The sequence below is a fragment of the Biomphalaria glabrata genome, chromosome 15 (genome assembly GCF_947242115.1).
Source record: "Biomphalaria glabrata chromosome 15, xgBioGlab47.1, whole genome shotgun sequence".
Taxonomy (NCBI): domain Eukaryota; kingdom Metazoa; phylum Mollusca; class Gastropoda; family Planorbidae; genus Biomphalaria; species Biomphalaria glabrata.
This window is the reverse complement of record NC_074725.1, coordinates 18,695,338-18,715,565: the sequence shown is the minus strand read 5'-3', so window position 1 is coordinate 18,715,565 and position 20,228 is coordinate 18,695,338. Positions and strand designations below refer to the sequence as shown.

The window sequence follows — 20,228 nt, the reverse complement described above, 5'->3', positions numbered from 1 at the left end:
GTCTTTCTTGAGTAAAGCCTGTTAATAAGCTCTAGACTCAAGCGGAACTGCGTTATCTTCTCCAAAATATAAACATCCTTTCTAGTATAGTTTCTATCAGTGCACACCGTCTGTCTTAGCTTGGATAGAGGTGTGCATGGCAGGGCTGTAACAATATGTTCTATTCCTTATAGCCTCCTCTTTTAAAAGATGAAGTCTTAAAAAGTATTTTTTTAGTATTTCTGTTGTGAATCGTGTATTGTAGTTCAATTAGTACCTCTGCATTCTGTTAGTTATTGTTTTCTTCATCTTATCTTAATGTGTTTTTTCAACTGATAAATGTAATTATAGAAGATAGTACTAAAAGGATTCTATTCAAGTTCATGTAATAGATTATGTTCTGTATCTTTGGATTTATCTTGCAATCTCGATACGTTTTTTTTCTTGTAGATGTATGTAAAAAAACATCATTTTAGTAACAAGAAGTTCATTTCTGATGATGTTTTACACGTTGGAGAGTATGCAAATATTACCAGTCCATTGACAAGCCCCCGTTTTAAAAAGGACGTATTATGTGGCAAGATCATTGACCATCAGCATTTAGTTTTTCCCAACTAATGTCATGTACCCTTTACAGCTTTCTTAAAACCCAGGCGCCCAAAGAAAGCCTAAAACAATACCACTCTTCACAGATTTGACCCTCAAATTTAAAGCGTTTTAATATTTGCCATTGCGATACCCGATTTTTTTTTTTTTTTTTTTTTTTGGTAAACAAAAATAGATTTTTATAGTCTTCAAAAGACCAGGCGCTTCAACCCACTCCGTTATCTTTATCAAAATAAGCAATCAATTTTCTTGAAAGGTTGGTTACATTTGCCTTTCTGACCCTCCCACTTAAGGAACAATTGTAAGTGGCATTAAAATAAAGTCTTCTGAGAACCTCAAAGAAAACTTTTTAATACGGTGTGCAAACTAAAAGATGCGAAACTTCTAATCAAAAAGAAAATAACGAAACTTTATTTATCTCGGCAAGCTATTTACAAAATTCCGTGCTTTTGTTATTATAATGTAAGAACTTAAGGAAGACGACTCGACGCTATACACATGTTTATTTACATGGGGACATCGCAAATACACAGAACAACGTCTTTCTTGAGTAAAGCCTGTTAATAAGCTCTAGACTCAAGCGGAACTGCGTTATCTTCTCCAAAATATAAACATCCTTTCTAGTATAATTTCTATCAGTGCACACCGTCTGTCTTAGCTTGGATAGAGGTGTGCATGGCAGGGCTATAACAATATGTTCTTATACTTATAGCCTCCTCTTTTAAAAGATGAAGTCTTAAAAAGTATTTTTTTAGTATTTCTGTTGTGAATCGTGTATTGTAGCTCAATTATTACCTCTGCATTCTGTTAGTTATTGTTTTCTTCATCTTATCTTAATGTGTTTTTTAACTGATAAATGTAATTATAGAAGATAGTACTAAAAGGATTCTATTCAAGTTCATGTAATAGATTATGTTCTGTATCTTTGGATTTATCTTGCAATCTCGATACGTTTTTTTTTCTTGTAGATGTATGTAAATAAACATCGTTTTAGTAACAAGAAGTTCATTTCTGATGATGTTTTACACGTTCGAGAGTATGCAAGTAGTACCAGTCCATTGACAAGCCCCCGTTTTAAAAAGGATGTATTATGTGGCAAGATCATTGACCATCAGCATTTAGTTTTTCCCAACTAATGTCATGTACCCTTTACAGCTTTCTTAAAACCCAGGCGCCCAAAGAAAGCCTAAAACAATACCACTCTTCACAGATTTGACCCTCAAATTTAAAGCGTTTTAATATTTGCCATTGCGATACCCGATTTTTTTTTTTTTTTTGGTAAACATAAATAGATTTTTATAGTCTTCAAAAGACCAGGCGCTTCAACCCACTCCGTTATCTTTATCAAAATAAGCAATCAATTTTCTTGAAAGGTTGGTTACATTTGCCTTTCTGACCCTCCCACTTAAGGAACAATTGTAAGTGGCATTAAAATAAAGTCTTCTGAGAACCTCAAAGAAAACTTTTTAATACGGTGTGCAAACTGAAAAATGCGAAACTTCTAATCAAAAATAAAATAACGAAACTTTATTCATCTCGGTAAGTTATTTACAAAATTCCGTGCTTTTGTTATTATAATGTAAGAACTTAAGGAGGACCACTCGACGCTATACACATGTTTATTTACATGGGGACATCGCAAATACACAGAACAACGTCTTTCTTGAGTATAGCCTGTTAATAAGCTCTAGACTCAAGCGGAACTGCGTTATCTTCTCCAAAATATAAACATCCTTTCTAGTATAGTCTCTATCAGTGCACACCGTCTGTCTTAGCTTGGATAGCGGTGTGCATGGCAGGGCTGTAACAATATGTTCTATTCCTTATAGCCTCCTCTTTTAAAAGATGAAGTCTTAAAAAGTATTTTTTTAGTATTTCTGTTGTGAATCGTGTATTGTAGTTCAATTATTACCTCTGCATTCTGTTAGTTATTGTTTTCTTCATCTTATCTTAATGTGTTTTTTCAACTCATAAATGTAATTATAGAAGTACTAAAAGGATTCTATTCAAGTTCATGTAATAGATTATGTTCTGTATCTTTGGATTTATCTTGCAATCTCGATACGTTTTTTTTTCTTGTAGATGTATGTAAATAAACATCGTTTTAGTAACAAGAAGTTCATTTCTGATGATGTTTTACACGTTCGAGAGTATGCAAGTAGTACCAGTCCATTGACAAGCTCCCGTTTTAAAAAGGATGTATTATGTGGCAAGATCATTGACCATCAGCATTTAGTTTTTCCCAACTAATGTCATGTACCCTTTACAGCTTTCTTAAAACCCAGGCGCCCAAAGAAAGCCTAAAACAATACCACTCTTCACAGATTTGACCCTCAAATTTAAAGCGTTTTAATATTTGCCATTGCGATACCCGATTTTTTTTTTTTTTTTGGTAAACATAAATAGATTTTTATAGTCTTCAAAAGACCAGGCGCTTCAACCCACTCCGTTATCTTTATCAAAATAAGCAATCAATTTTCTTGAAAGGTTGGTTACATTTGCCTTTCTGACCCTCCCACTTAAGGAACAATTGTAAGTGGCATTAAAATAAAGTCTTCTGAGAACCTCAAAGAAAACTTTTTAATACGGTGTGCAAACTGAAAAATGCGAAACTTCTAATCAAAAATAAAATAACGAAACTTTATTCATCTCGGCAAGTTATTTACAAAATTCCGTGCTTTTGTTATTATAATGTAAGAACTTAAGGAAGACGACTCGACGCTATACACATGTTTATTTACATGGGGACATCGCAAATACACAGAACAACGTCTTTCTTGAGTAAAGCCTGTTAATAAGCTCTAGACTCAAGCGGAACTGCGTTATCTTCTCCAAAATATAAACATCCTTTCTAGTATAGTCTCTATCAGTGCACACCGTCTGTCTTAGCTTGGATAGCGGTGTGCATGGCAGGGCTGTAACAATATGTTCTATTCCTTATAGCCTCCTCTTTTTAACTGATAAATGTAATTATAGAAGATAGTACTAAAAGGATTCTATTCAAGTTCATGTAATAGATTATGTTCTGTATCTTTGGATTTATCTTGCAATCTCGATACGTTTTTTTTTCTTGTAGATGTATGTAAATAAACATCGTTTTAGTAACAAGAAGTTCATTTCTGATGATGTTTTACACGTTCGAGAGTATGCAAGTAGTACCAGTCCATTGACAAGCCCCCGTTTTAAAAAGGACGTATTATGTGGCAAGATCATTGACCATCAGCATTTAGTTTTTCCCAACTAATGTCATGTACCCTTTACAGCTTTCTTAAAACCCAGGCGCCCAAAGAAAGCCTAAAACAATACCACTCTTCACAGATTTGACCCTCAAATTAAAGCGTTTTACAATTTGCCATTGCGATACCCGATTTTTTTTTTTTTTTTTTTTTTTTTTGGTAAACAAAAATAATTTTTTTAGTCTTCAAAAGACCAGGCGCTTCAAACCACTCCGTTATATTTATCAAAATAAGCAATCAATTTTCTTAAAAGGTTGGTTACATTTGCCTTTCTGACCCTCCCACTTAAGGAACAATTGTAAGTGGCATTAAAATAAAGTCTTCTGAGAACCTCAAAGAAAACTTTTTAATACGGTGTGCAAACTAAAAGATGCGAAACTTCTAATCAAAAATAAAATAACGAAACTTTATTTATCTCGGCAAGCTATTTACGAAATTCCGTGCTTTTGTTATTATAATGTAAGAACTTAAGGAAGACGACTTGACGCTATACACATGTTTATTTACATGGGGACATCGCAAATACACAGAACAACGTCTTTCTTGAGTATAGCCTATTAATAAGCTCTAGACTCAAGCGGAACTGCGTTATCTTCTCCAAAATATAAACATCCTTTCTAGTATAGTTTCTATCAGTGCACACCGTCTGTCTTACCTTGGATAGCGGTGTGCATGGCAGGGCTGTAACAATATGTTCTTATACTTATAGCCTCCTCTTTTAAAAGATGAAGTCTTTAAAAGTATTTTTTTAGTATTTCTGTTGTGAATCGTGTATTGTAGCTCAATTATTACCTCTGCATTCTGTTAGTTATTGTTTTCTTCATTTTATCTTAATGTGTTTTTTCAACTTATAAATGTAATTATAGAAGATAGTACTAAAAGGATTCTATTCAAGTTCATGTAATAGTTTATGTTCTGTATCTTTGGATTTATCTTGCAATCTCGATACGTTTTTTTTTCTTGTAGATGTATGTAAAAAAACATCGTTTTAGTAACAAGAAGTTCATTTCTGATGATGTTTTACACGTTGGAAAGTGTGCAAGTAGTACCAGTCCATTGACAAGCCCCCATTTTAAAAAGGACGTATTATGTGGCAAGATCATTGACCATCAGCATTTAGTTTTTCCCAACTAATGTCATGTACCCTTTACAGCTTTCTTAAAACCCAGGCGCCCAAAGAAAGCCTAAAACAATACCACTCTTCACAGATTTGACCCTCAAATTAAAGCGTTTTACAATTTGCCATTGCGATACCCGATTTTTTTTTTTTTTTTTTTTTTTTTTTTTTTTTTTTTTTTGTAAACAAAAAAATTTTTTTTAGTCTTCAAAAGACCAGGCGCTTCAAACCACTCCGTTATATTTAAAACAAGCAATCAATTTTCTTGAAAGGTTGGTTACATTTGCCTTTCTGACCCTCCCACTTAAGGAACAATTGTAAGTGGCATTAAAATAAAGTCTTCTGAGAACCTCAAAGAAAACTTTTTAATACGGTGTGCAAACTAAAAGATGCGAAACTTCTAATCAAAAATAAAATAACGAAACTTTATTCATCTCGGCAAGTTATTTACAAAATTCCGTGCTTTTGTTATTATAATGTAAGAACTTAAGGAAGACGACTCGACGCTATACACATGTTTATTTACATGGGGACATCGCAAATACACAGAACAACGTCTTTCTTGAGTAAAGCCTGTTAATAAGCTCTAGACTCAAGCAGAACTGCGTTATCTTCTCAAAAATATAAACATCCTTTCTAGTATAGTCTCTATCAGTGCACACCTTCTGTCTTAGCTTTGATAGCGGTGTGCATGGCAGGGCTGTAACAATATGTTCTATTCCTTATAGCCTCCTCTTTTAAAAGATGAAGTCTTAAAAAGTATTTTTTAGTATTTCTGTTGTGAATCGTGTATTGAAGTTCAATTATTACCTCTGCATTCTGTTAGTTATTGTTTTCTTCATTTTATCTTAATGTGTTTTTTTAACTGATAAATGTAATTATAGAAGATAGTACTAAAAGAATTCTATTCAAGTTCATGTAATAGATTATGTTCTGTATCTTTGGATTCATCTTGCAATCTCGATACGATTTTTTTTCTTGTAGATGTATGTAAATAAACATCGTTTTAGTGACAAGGAGTTCATTTCTGATGATGTTTTACACGTTGGAGAGTATGCAAGTAGTACCAGTCCATTGACAAGCCCCCATTTTAAAAAGGAAGTATTATGTGGCAAGATCATTGACCATCAGCATTTAGTTTTTCCCAACTAATGTCATGTACCCTTTACAGCTTTCTTAAAACCCAGGCGCCCTAAGAAAGCCTAAAACAATACCACTCTTCACAGATTTGACCCTCAAATTAAAGCGTTTTACAATTTGCCAATGCGAAACCCGATTTTTTTTTTTTTTTTTTTTTTTTTTTTTGGTAAACAAAAATATTTTTTTTAGTCTTCAAAAGACCAGGCGCTTCAAACCACTCCGTTATATTTAAAATAAGCAATCAATTTTCTTGAAAGGTTGGTTACATTTGCCTTTCTGACCCTCCCACTTAAGGAACAATTGTAAGTGGCATTAAAATAAAGTCTTCTGAGAACCTCAAAGAAAACTTTTTAATACGGTGTGCAAACTAAAAGATGCGAAACTTCTAATCAAAAATAAAATAACGAAACTTTATTCATCTCGGCAAGTTATTTACAAAATTCCGTGCTTTTGTTATTATAATGTAAGAACTTAAGGAAGACGACTCGACGCTATACACATGTTTATTTACATGGGGACATCGCAAATACACAGAACAACGTCTTTCTTGAGTAAAGCCTGTTAATAAGCTCTAGACTCAAGCAGAACTGCATTATCTTCTCCAAAATATAAACATCCTTTCTAGTATAGTCTCTATCAGTGCACACCGTCTGTCTTAGCTTGGATAGCGGTGTGCATGGCAGGGCTGTAACAATATGTTCTATTCCTTATAGCCTCCTCTTTTAAAAGATGAAGTCTTAAAAAGTATTTTTTAGTATTTCTGTTGTGAATCGTGTATTGAAGTTCAATTATTACCTCTGCATTCTGTTAGTTATTGTTTTCTTCATTTTATCTTAATGTGTTTTTTCAACTGATAAATGTAATTATAGAAGATAGAACTAGAAGAATTCTATTCAAGTTCATGTAATAGATTATGTTCTGTATCTTTGGATTTATCTTACAATCTCGATACGTTTTTTTTTCTTGTAGATGTATGTAAATAAACATCGTTTTAGTAACAAGGAGTTCATTTCTGATGATGTTTTACACGTTGGAGAGTATGCATGTAGTACCATTCCATTGTCAAGCCCCCGTTTTAAAAAGAAAGTATTATGTGGCAAGATCATTGACCATCAGCATTTAGTTTTTCCCAACTAATGTCTTGTACCCTTTACAGCTTTTATAAAACCATGGCGCCCAAAGAAATCCTAAAACAATACCACTCTTCACCAGATTTGACCCTGAAAATTAAAGCGTTTTACAATTTGCCATTGCGATACCCGATTTTTTTATTTATTTTTTTTGGTAAACAAAAAAAAATTTTATAGTCTTCAAAAGACCAGGCGCTTCAACCCACTCCGTTATCTTTATCAAAATAAGCAATCAATTTTCTTGAAAGGGTTGGTTACATTTGCCTTTCTGATCCTCCCACTTAAGGAACAATTGTAAGTGGCATTAAAATAAAGTCTTCTGAGAACCTCAAAGAAAACTTTTTAATACGGTGTGCAAACTAAAAGATGCGAAACTTCTAATCAAAAATAAAATAACGAAACTTTATTCATCTCGGTAAGTTATTTACAAAATTCCGTGCTTTTGTTATTATAATGTAAGAACTTAAGGAAGACGACTCGACGCTATACACATGTTTATTTACATGGGGACATCGCAAATACACAGAACAACGTATTTCTCTAGTAAAGCCTGTTAATAAGCTCTAGACTCAAGCGGAACTGCGTTATCTTCTCCCTAATGTAAACATCCTTTCTAGTATAGTCTCTATCAGTGCACACCTTCTGTCTTAGCTTTGATAGCGGTGTGCATGGCAGGGCTGTAACAATATGTTCTATTACTTATAGCCTCCTCTTTTAAAAGATGAAGTCTTAAAAAGTATTTCTTTAGTATTTCTGTTGTGAATCGTGTATTGTAGTTCAATTATTACCTCTGCATTCTGTTAGTTATTGTTTTTATTCATTTTATCTTAATGTGTTTTTTTAACTGATAAATGTAATTATAGAAGATAGTACTAAAAGGATTCTATTCAAGTTCATGTAATAGATTATTTTCTGTACCTTTGGATTTATCTTGCAATCTCGATACGTTTTTTTTTTCTTGTAGATGTATGTAAATAAACATCGATTTAGTAACAAGGAGTTCATTTCTGATGATGTTTTACACGTTGGAGAGTATGCAAGTAGTACCAGTCAATTGACAAGCCCCCGTTGTAAAAAAGGAAGTATTATGTGGCAAGATCATTGACCATCAGCATTTAATTTTTCCCATTTATTGTCATGTACCCTTTACAGCTTTCTTGAAGCCCAGGTGCCCAAAGAAAGCCTAAAACAATACCACTCTTTACCAGATTTGACCCTCAAAATTAAAGCGTTTTACAATTTGCCATTGCGATACCCGATTTTTTTATTTATTTTTTTTGGTAAACAAAAAAAAATTTTATAGTCTTCAAAAGACCAGGCGCTTCAACCCACTCCGTTATCTTTATCAAAATAAGCAATCAATTTTCTTGAAAGGGTTGGTTACATTTGCCTTTCTGATCCTCCCACTTAAGGAACAATTGTAAGTGGCATTAAAATAAAGTCTTCTGAGAACCTCAAAGAAAACTTTTTAATACGGTGTGCAAACTAAAAGATGCGAAACTTCTAATCAAAAATAAAATAACGAAACTTTATTCATCTCGGTAAGTTATTTACAAAATTCCGTGCTTTTGTTATTATAATGTAAGAACTTAAGGAAGACGACTCGACGCTATACACATGTTTATTTACATGGGGACATCGCAAATACACAGAACAACGTATTTCTCTAGTAAAGCCTGTTAATAAGCTCTAGACTCAAGCGGAACTGCGTTATCTTCTCCCTAATGTAAACATCCTTTCTAGTATAGTCTCTATCAGTGCACACCTTCTGTCTTAGCTTTGATAGCGGTGTGCATGGCAGGGCTGTAACAATATGTTCTATTACTTATAGCCTCCTCTTTTAAAAGATGAAGTCTTAAAAAGTATTTCTTTAGTATTTCTGTTGTGAATCGTGTATTGTAGTTCAATTATTACCTCTGCATTCTGTTAGTTATTGTTTTTATTCATTTTATCTTAATGTGTTTTTTTAACTGATAAATGTAATTATAGAAGATAGTACTAAAAGGATTCTATTCAAGTTCATGTAATAGATTATTTTCTGTACCTTTGGATTTATCTTGCAATCTCGATACGTTTTTTTTTTCTTGTAGATGTATGTAAATAAACATCGATTTAGTAACAAGGAGTTCATTTCTGATGATGTTTTACACGTTGGAGAGTATGCAAGTAGTACCAGTCAATTGACAAGCCCCCGTTGTAAAAAAGGAAGTATTATGTGGCAAGATCATTGACCATCAGCATTTAATTTTTCCCATTTATTGTTATGTACCCTTTACAGCTTTCTTGAAGCCCAGGTGCCCAAAGAAAGCCTAAAACAATACCACTCTTTACCAGATTTGACCCTCAAAATTAAAGCGTTTTACAATTTGCCATTGCGATACCCGATTTTTTTTTTTTTTTTTTTTTGGTAAACAAAAAAAAATTTTATAGTCTTCAAAAGACCAGGCGCTTCAACCCACTCCGTTATCTTTATCAAAATAAGCAATCAATTTTCTTGAAAGGTTGGTTACATTTGCCTTTCTGACCCTCCCACTTATGGAACAATTGTAAGTGGCATTAAAATAAAGTCTTCTGAGAACCTCAAAGAAAACTTTTAAATACGTTGTGCAAACTAAAAGATGCGAAACTTCTAATCAAAAAGAAAATAACGAAACTTTATTCATCTCGGCAAGTTATTTACAAAATTCCGTGCTTTTGTTATTATAATGTAAGAACTTAAGGAAGACGACTCGACGCTATACACATGTTTATTTACTTGGGGACATCGCAAATACACAGAACAACGTCTTTCTCTAGTAAAGCCTGTTAATAAGCTCTAGACTCAAGCGGAACTGCGTTATCTTCTCCAAAATATAAACATCCTTTCTAGTATAGTCTCTATCAGTGCACACCGTCTGTCTTAGCTTGGATAGCGGTGTGCATGGCAGGGCTGTAACAATATGTTCTATTCCTTATAGCCTCCTCTTTTAAAAGATGAAGTCTTAAAAAGTATTTTTTTAGTATTTCTGTTGTGAATCGTGTATTGTAGTTCAATTATTACCTCTGCATTCTGTTAGTTATTGTTTTCTTCATCTTATCTTAATGTGTTTTTTCAACTGATAAATGTAATTATAGAAGTACTAAAAGGATTCTATTCAAGTTCATGTAATAGATTATGTTCTGTATCTTTGGATTTATCTTGCAATCTCGATACGTTTTTTTTTCTTGTAGATGTATGTAAATAAACATCGTTTTAGTAACAAGGAGTTCATTTCTGATGATGTTTTACACGTTGGAGAGTATGCAAGTAGTACCAGTCCATTGACAAGCCCCCGTTTTAAAAAGGAAGTATTATGTGGCAAGATCATTGACCATCACAATTTAGTTTTTCCCAACTAATGTCATGTACCTTTTACAGCCTTTATGAAACCCAGGCGCCCAAAGAAAGCCTAAAACAATACCACTGTTCACCAGATTTGACCCTTAAAATTAAAGCGTTTTACAATTTGCCATTGCGATACCCGATTTTTTTATTTATTTTTTTTGGTAAACAAAAAAAATTTTTATAGTCTTCAAAAGACCAGGCGCTTCAACCCACTCCGTTATCTTTATCAAAATAAGCAATCAATTTTCTTGAAAGGTTGGTTACATTTGCCTTTCTGATCCTCCCACTTAAGGAACAATTGTAAGTGGCATTAAAATAAAGTCTTCTGAGAACCTCAAAGAAAACTTTTTAATACGATGTGCAAACTAAAAGATTCGAAACTTCTAATCAAAAATAAAATAACGAAACTTTATTCATCTCGGCAAGTTATTTACAAAATTCCGTGCTTTTGTTATTATAATGTAAGAACTTAAGGAAGACGACTCGACGCTATACACATGTTTATTTACATGGGGACATCGCAAATACACAGAACAACGTCTTTCTCTAGTAAAGCCTGTTAATAAGCTCTAGACTCAAGCGGAACTGCGTTATCTTCTCCAAAATATAAACATCCTTTCTAGTATAGTCTCTATCAGTGCACACCGTCTGTCTTAGCTTGGATAGAGGTGTGCATGGCAGGGCTGTAACAATATGTTCTTATACTTATAGCCTCCTCTTTTAAAAGATGAAGTCTTAAAAAGTATTTTTTTAGTATTTCTGTTGTGAATCGTGTATTGTAGCTCAATTATTACCTCTGCATTCTGTTAGTTATTGTTTTCTTCATTTTATCTTAATGTGTTTTTTAACTGATAAATGTAATTATAGAAGATAGTACTAAAAGGATTCTATTCAAGTTCATGTAATAGATTATGTTCTGTATCTTTGGATTTATCTTGCAATCTCGATACGTTTTTTTTTCTTGTAGATGTATGTAAATAAACATCGTTTTAGTAACAAGGAGTTCATTTCTGATGATGTTTTACACGTTCGAGAGTATGCAAGTAGTACCAGTCCATTGACAAGCCCCCGTTTTAAAAAGGATGTATTATGTGGCAAGATCATTGACCATCAGCATTTAGTTTTTCCCAACTAATGTCATGTACCCTTTACAGCTTTCTTAAAACCCAGGCGCCCAAAGAAAGCCTAAAACAATACCACTCTTCACAGATTTGACCCTCAAATTTAAAGCGTTTTAATATTTGCCATTGCGATACCCGATTTTTTTTTTTTTTTTTTTTTTGGTAAACATAAATAGATTTTTATAGTCTTCAAAAGACCAGGCGCTTCAACCCACTCCGTTATCTTTATCAAAATAAGCAATCAATTTTCTTGAAAGGTTGGTTACATTTGCCTTTCTGACCCTCCCACTTAAGGAACAATTGTAAGTGGCATTAAAATAAAGTCTTCTGAGAACCTCAAAGAAAACTTTTTAATACGGTGTGCAAACTGAAAAATGCGAAACTTCTAATCAAAAATAAAATAACGAAACTTTATTCATCTCGGCAAGTTATTTACAAAATTCCGTGCTTTTGTTATTATAATGTAAGAACTTAAGGAGGACCACTCGACGCTATACACATGTTTATTTACATGGGGACATCGCAAATACACAGAACAACGTCTTTCTTGAGTATAGCCTGTTAATAAGCTCTAGACTCAAGCGGAACTGCGTTATCTTCTCCAAAATATAAACATCCTTTCTAGTATAGTCTCTATCAGTGCACACCGTCTGTCTTAGCTTGGATAGCGGTGTGCATGGCAGGGCTGTAACAATATGTTCTATTCCTTATAGCCTCCTCTTTTAAAAGATGAAGTCTTAAAAAGTATTTTTTTAGTATTTCTGTTGTGAATCGTGTATTGTAGTTCAATTATTACCTCTGCATTCTGTTAGTTATTGTTTTCTTCATCTTATCTTAATGTGTTTTTTCAACTCATAAATGTAATTATAGAAGTACTAAAAGGATTCTATTCAAGTTCATGTAATAGATTATGTTCTGTATCTTTGGATTTATCTTGCAATCTCGATACGTTTTTTTTTTCTTGTAGATGTATGTAAAAAAACATCGTTTTAGTAACAAGAAGTTCATTTCTGATGATGTTTTACACGTTGGAGAGTATGCAAATATTACCAGTCCATTGACAAGCCCCCGTTTTAAAAAGGACGTATTATGTGGCAAGATCATTGACCATCAGCATTTAGTTTTTCCCAACTAATGTCATGTACCCTTTACAGCTTTCTTGAAACCTAGGCGCCCTAAGAAAGTCTAAAACAATACCACTCTTCACAGATTTGACCCTCAAATTAAAGCGTTTTACAATTTGCCATTGCGATACCCGATTTTTTTTTTTTTTTTTGATTTTTTGGTAAACAAAAATAGATTTTTATAGTCTTCAAAAGACCAGGCGCTTCAACCCACTCCGTTATCTTTATCAAAATAAGCAATCAATTTTCTTGAAAGGTTGGTTACATTTGCCTTTCTGACCCTCCCACTTAAGGAACAATTGTAAGTGGCATTAAAATAAAGTCTTCTGAGAACCTCAAAGAAAACTTTTTAATACGGTGTGCAAACTGAAAAATGCGAAACTTCTAATCAAAAATAAAATAACGAAACTTTATTCATCTCGGCAAGTTATTTACAAAATTCCGTGCTTTTGTTATTATAATGTAAGAACTTAAGGAAGACGACTCGACGCTATACACATGTTTATTTACATGGGGACATCGCAAATACACAGAACAACGTCTTTCTTGAGTAAAGCCTGTTAATAAGCTCTAGACTCAAGCGGAACTGCGTTATCTTCTCCAAAATATAAACATCCTTTCTAGTATAGTCTCTATCAGTGCACACCGTCTGTCTTAGCTTGGATAGCGGTGTGCATGGCAGGGCTGTAACAATATGTTCTATTCCTTATAGCCTCCTCTTTTTAACTGATAAATGTAATTATAGAAGATAGTACTAAAAGGATTCTATTCAAGTTCATGTAATAGATTATGTTCTGTATCTTTGGATTTATCTTGCAATCTCGATACGTTTTTTTTTCTTGTAGATGTATGAAAATAAACATCGTTTTAGTAACAAGGAGTTCATTTCTGATGATGTTTTACACGTTGAAGAGTATGCAAGTAGTACCAGTCCATTGACAAGCCCCCGTTTGTAAAAGGAAGTATTATGTGGCAAGATCATTGACCATCAGCATTTAATTTTTCCCATCTAATGTCATGTACCCTTTACAGCTTTCTTGAAACCCAGGCGCCCAAAAAAAGCCTAAAACAATACCACTCTTCACCAGATTTGACCCTCAAAATTAAAGCGTTTTACAATTTGCCATTGCGATACCCGATTTTTTTTTTTTTTTTTGTAAACAAATATAATTTTTATAGTCTTCAAAAGACCAGGCGCTTCAACCCACTCCGTTATCTTTATCAAAATAAGCAATCAATTTTCTTGAAAGATTTGTTACATTTGCCTTTCTGACCCTCCCACTTAAGGAACAATTGTAAGTGGCATTAAAATAAAGTCTTCTGAGAACCTCAAAGAAAACTTTTTAATACGTTGTGCAAACTAAAAGATGCGAAACTTCTAATCAAAAAGAAAATAACGAAACTTTATTCATCTCGGCAAGCTATTTACAAAATTCCGTGCTTTTGTTATTATAATGTAAGAACTTAAGGAAGACGACTCGACGCTATACACATGTTTATTTACATGGGGACATCGCAAATACAAAGAACAACGTCTTTCTTGAGTAAAGCCTGTTAATAAGCTCTAGACTCAAGCGGAACTGCGTTATCTTCTCCCTAATGTAAACATCCTTTCTAGTATAGTCTCTATCAGTGCACACCGTCTGTCTTAGCTTGGATAGCGGTGTGCATGGCAGGACTGTAACAATATGTTCTATTCCTTATAGCCTCCTCTTTTAAAAGATGAAGTCTTAAAAAGTATTTTTTTAGTATTTCTGTTGTGAATCGTGTATTGTAGATGTATGTAAATAAACATCGTTTTAGTAACAAGGAGTTTATTTCTGATGATGTTTGACACATTGGAGAGTATGCAAGTAGTACCAGTCCATTGACAAGCCCTCGTTTTAAAAAGGAAGTAGCCGTCAAAAGTTTATGTATGGTCTTTACTTGTCTCATGTTCTTTAAATGTAGTTTAATAGTTTACTCCTCATTCTGCTAATATTTTTATATATTTTTTTCAAATACATGTTAAAAATCATGCATTGTTTCGGCTTCTCAACCTGTGGGTCGCGACGCATTTTGGGGTCGATTGACGATTCGCCAGGGGTCGCCTTAGACCATCGAAAAAATGAATTGTTTTTGTTCATTCTTCTATTGCTGTGTGTGTATGCGGAGGGGGAGGGTGTCGCGGCAGAAAAAAAGTATGGGGGGAGGGTAAAAAGGGGTCGCCGAGCCTAAAAGGTTGATTACCACTGCCATATACAGAATGTATCAAACTTTCTTTTTTTATTTTATTCTTTCTACTTGGCTCAATCCATGTTAAAAAAGTAAAATAACCTTTTAGACATTGCGATCTATAGGGCAGATAATGTATAGGTTTCTGTGACCTACGGTCAAAGAGGGTATTATGTGGCAAGATCATCGACCATCCGCATTTAGTTTTTCCCAACTAATGTCATATACCCTTTACAGCTTATGCTTTTTATATTTAGAAAGACGAAACTTTTCAGATGACCGGAAGTGCGAGTGAAAGAATGAACGATTTTAGTCCGCCATCTTAGGAGTCATTGCACGAATGTAATTCTAAAACAGGATATTGAACACACACACAAATTAGTTTTCTCGTATCGAAATTTTTAAATCAATTTGAAGATAATGCACTATGAATATCAACACTATCCTAACCAGAGGCATCACCATAGAGGAGTTCACCTAATGTAATTAGCTATTGGTATCAACCCCCCAATCCCTAAAATAACAGTTTTGTAATAAATGTTTTATCTGAATTATTCTTGATGTTGAGATATACCTGCACACCTACATTTACTGAACGAGACCTACTTATTCAATGTGCTTATTTAAATACCGGTATTTATTATTTTTTAGACACTTTTTTATTACTTTAGTGTCATCTGATGGGTGTTACCTAGTAGGCCTACAGTCAGCACCCCTCCCCTCGATAATGCCACTGATCATAATATAAAGTAAACCATCAATATAATAAACATGGTATAAAACTAAATCTCAGGACTTTATAAATTTATTACTAGGAATCGTGGTCACACAATCCTTTGCCTTTTCTTCCCATTCACGTTAATCCCCTGTGAAATATTTTAAGAAGCATTGTGTTATGTTGCTGTTAAAGCTTTGAATTTCTACACTCATTTCATTTAATAATCTAAAATATCAGTAACTATATGTATTTTGTTAGTTGGTTATTTTTTTACCTTTTCTTCAGTGTCTCCCCTCCGCAGGAGGGGCTAAGGTTACAGGTTTGGTGGTGATGGCGAGCGTATTGTTTTGCATAGAAATTATACATGTAAATAAGTAGTAATACTGTATGTTTGAGAAGCTGGATTTGTTTTTTAGTTTATTTGGTTGTTTGATCAAGGGCATGTTAACATTATTCAGGGCACACTCCGTCAGAGCTTATTCATCTTTTCATCAGGATGCAGTGAATGAAAGAAGCAAGTGAGTTAGGAAATATCCCATTGGAATAATTATTATTAAAGGCCTAATTGTGGAGGTAGTAGTGGAAATCTTACTAGAGTAAAATCAGAACTATTAAAAGATAATTAATCCCCTGATGTCATCTCTCTTACTTCATTAGTCAATAACTCTAACTTCCCCATCATCCATAATTTTGTTACCTTGGCTATGGGCATGTCACTTGAGAATACCTTCTATGTATAATCAAAACTAACTTCAGTCATCTTATGGAGCAAAGTCATATAGCCTATTCAAGTTTTGTTAAACCCATTGAGGCATTTACGCTAAGAGATAAATTGAGCTTTATGACCATCATATGTGCATCTATTCATATTTCTAAATATAGGTATGTGAGTATTGAAATAATTTAAATTTCTTGGATAAAAAATTAAAGGATTAAGTGACCAGTCAACATTACAAGGATCTTATTTTTTTTTATTTCTGGTTATTGGTCTTTGTTATTAATCATTATATATATATATATATATATATAATATATTGGCCAAAATAAGAAGTCACATCAGCACTAATCAATGTTAGCTGATCACCTTGGAGAACATTGAAGTTCAGACAAAATCCTCCACAATTCAATGCAACTCAGCTCAAAAAAAAAAATTTGGGGATGAACTAGAGAATTTATTTTCAGCAGTGGAACAACTAAAAAGAATTTAGTAAATTACATAATTTCCTGCTCGGCTCAAGCATTGCACCAACTGTTACCAATACCTAACTACTGTTGCTCATGCTCATTGTCAAAAGAATATTCCATTAGTCATTGTCTTCTTTCATCATTTGTTCAATTAGCTTCTTTCTTTCTTCAGCTTGCCTCATTCTCATTAAAACCAAGCTCTCAAAGTCATTGTCAGATTGGGCAGTTTTATCTTGAGGCTCAGAGACACCACTCAGATTACTATATTTGACAGAATGTTCTTCAAGGACAGGTTTACTGCTGTAAGGTATAGTGGCTTCGTTGTCATCTTTCAAGTTTTCACATGGTTTTCCAGAAAGCCAAACAAGCGTCAATGGGTTACTCTGGTGCCCATGTTCAGATAATATATCGGATGACACTCTATCAAACTCCACAATAGCACTGCCTTTCCTTTTTGTGGTTACAAAAAGGGTATTGATTTTGCCATAACAACTGAGTAAGTTATGTAAATTGTCATTGTTATAACCACCGTTTGTTATGTCATCTTTATTTGCCTTCCACTTGAGTTTGATCCTTGGTGGTGATGAAGACGGTGAAGATGTGTCGGGGTTAGAATTAAAAGCTTGATCTAAAGTGCTTTTAAATTGTTTTATCTCTTCACGTAAGCGCTGCTGTTCTTGTTCAAGTAACCTGTGTAAAAAAAAATTCTAAAATATACTAAACTGATAAAAAAAATTCATGAGTTACTTTTATAATTTGTTTGTATTGTAAAAATAATAATAAAATGAATAATAGCCAGCAAACGATGCTAGAAACACATTTAAATTTAGGTGTTGTTTTTTTTAAATAACTGATTGAGCAGTCAAAAGATATTGTTCTAACATTATGATTTTAAATAAATGTGCAAGAAGATCCTTTTCTGGATCATCTAAGTCATATAAAGAATTCACGGAAAATCATCAACGATTTATTTCTCCTGATTAGTGTGTTTCAAAGATTTTTTAGACAAAAATTTTCTGGAATCAAGTATCAAATTTAGATAGAAAATAAATAGGAGAACTTATTCCTGAGTTAATCAGTTTCATTGAATAGAAGTTTAGTCTACCTCAATATTTAGTTAACTATCATTTGTGATTTATTCAAGTCTGCCCCATTCGCTGTGTGGACTTCAATTAATTCATTGAGATTGTATATTTCCATCTTGAATACCTTGTATATATTTCAGTTTTTAGATACAGGTAGTGGAGGTTAAGCTGAAGTATTCATCCCACTAGATTTCCAATCTAGAATTACCAATTAATAAGCACCACAACAGCTTTACATTAACATCACTCTGTTAACGCTAGGAATGGTATTACTTGAATCACTTCTAAAAATATAAACAACACATAATCCCAGTGTGAAAATGTGAATCTAAATAATATGCTTCTCTTAGTGTTACAATTGTAGGCCTTATAAAAGGGGAAGAACCAACTTCTGTTAATCTAAAAGAGAAAGTCAGATGTGCAATAATCTTGATCTAGTCATTCTAGTCAAACAAAAAATAGTTTATTCCCACCAGGTATGTAAAAATAAAATTAATTAATGAAAGCTAGTTTTACTTTACCTTGAACCTTCCTTTCTTAATCTTTCAATTTCTACTCTCACTTTTCTCTCCGCCTCTGCTGCTGCAAGGGCTTCATTCTTTTCAAAAGAGGCTTTTTCTCTGGCTTCTAAATCTTCTTTGAACTTTTTCCTTTTACTGTCTAAAACTTGATTTCTTGCTTCAACAGCTTTCTTGGCTTTCAAAGTCTGGTCATAAGCAGCTCTTGCTGCTGCATCAGTTAATATTTCTAGAGCCTGTGACAGCTCATGGAAAAGTTCTGCAGCTTTTGGGTTGTCTGGATTTTTATCAGGGTGACAAAGGAGTGCTTTTTTACGGTATCCTCGTAATATCTCCTTTTCTGATGCTGTTTCTATCACACCTAATATACCATAAAGATTTTTCTTGTAAATGTCTTTGGACATTTTTCACCTTTAAAATTAATATTAAATACTACTACAGTTAATAGACAAAACTAGATCTACTTATTAATTTATGTCAAAGAACAACGTAGCACTGACGTTTGAAAGTGAATTGAGGTGAACATAAACAAACACTTTTACTTTGGTAGAGAAGAAGATCTTGATATAGATGTCAATTGTTGAGAGTAAGCTCCCCTGCCTTATAGAATGATACAGACCTATATATCTTGTTCTGCAATCATTGACATTCATTTTTTTTTTTTTTTTGTCAGTGCCAAGCCAGGCCTTGAGCCGCGAAGCGTCTATGGATCATTTCATGGAAATAAGATGTGGTCGGAACGATGTCGCCCACACATAAGTTCCCCCCCCCCCCCCCCATCAACTCAGCTGATGTAGGCATATCCTGTTCGGGGTCAGCGGCGTCGCAGGTTCTGACAGCGTTCATTCCAAAGAGACTTAGACATAGAATCTAAGTCATGTGCTAAATTTAGCTGTGCATGTTTATTCGGGACACATTACTCTGCTAGTTCCTTGGTTTTGTTGACTGATTCAGGCAGCAATGTCCCATGCTTTAAATTCTAAAGGCGCTAGCCCTAGGAAAGAAGAACTGTCCTAGCATATGCATATAAGAAATGTAGCTTATGTTGCATTTCTTGCTACATTACTGAACACTTCTTGTTACTTTCAAACCTTGCCATCTATGGGGCAGATGATGTAAAGGTCATCTGTTTCTGTGGCCCATGGTTAATGATGGTGCCAAGTGGCCAGCATAAACCATCCATCTTTACTTTTCCCCTACTAATGTTAGGTACCCATTAGAGCTGGGTGGACTCAGGCACCCAAAGATCCAGGAATTAAATCTGAGTTTCACCAGGATTCGAACCCAGGACCTCGGTTCAGAAGTCAAGCACTTTACCCCACAGCCACCTCCTCTATCTTTTGTACACATGTAATTTAAACTGTTTTGGCACCTCCCAAACCCCTCGTTTTAGCTTTACTCACTGGTGATCATTTGTAAAACAAAATCTAGCAGTCGATAATTTCTTATAAATATTTGGGGTGGTCTACAACTGGGACTACACATTTAGAATTTAAATTACCTAATATTCTAAAATGAATTTGTTCCTATTACCTGTAGCTCTACCCCACTTGCCATTAGAAGCTTTGGCCTTAAAGATATTATCATCTATATTAAAATTTGATGCATAAAGATAAAACATATAAATGAACCATATTTTATCAATGCCAGTCATTCATTTAGTGGGACAAGTTTTTGTATGTAAATAATGT

At 33.7% G+C, this 20,228-nt stretch overlaps 1 protein-coding gene across 1 annotated transcript; it reads right to left on the bottom strand.

Moving 5' to 3' along the window:
• Positions 1 to 16,900: 16,900 nt before the first annotated feature.
• On the bottom strand, positions 16,901 to 19,109 carry LOC106056402 (dnaJ homolog subfamily C member 17-like). Its single transcript, XM_013213129.2, has 2 exons — positions 18,541 to 19,109; positions 16,901 to 17,624 (listed from the first exon to the last, which is right to left on the bottom strand). The coding sequence occupies exons 1-2, from the start codon at positions 18,939 to 18,941 to the stop codon at positions 17,054 to 17,056; spliced, it is 972 nt and encodes a 323-aa protein (XP_013068583.2). The 5' UTR covers positions 18,942 to 19,109; the 3' UTR covers positions 16,901 to 17,053.
• Positions 19,110 to 20,228: the final 1,119 nt, after the last annotated feature.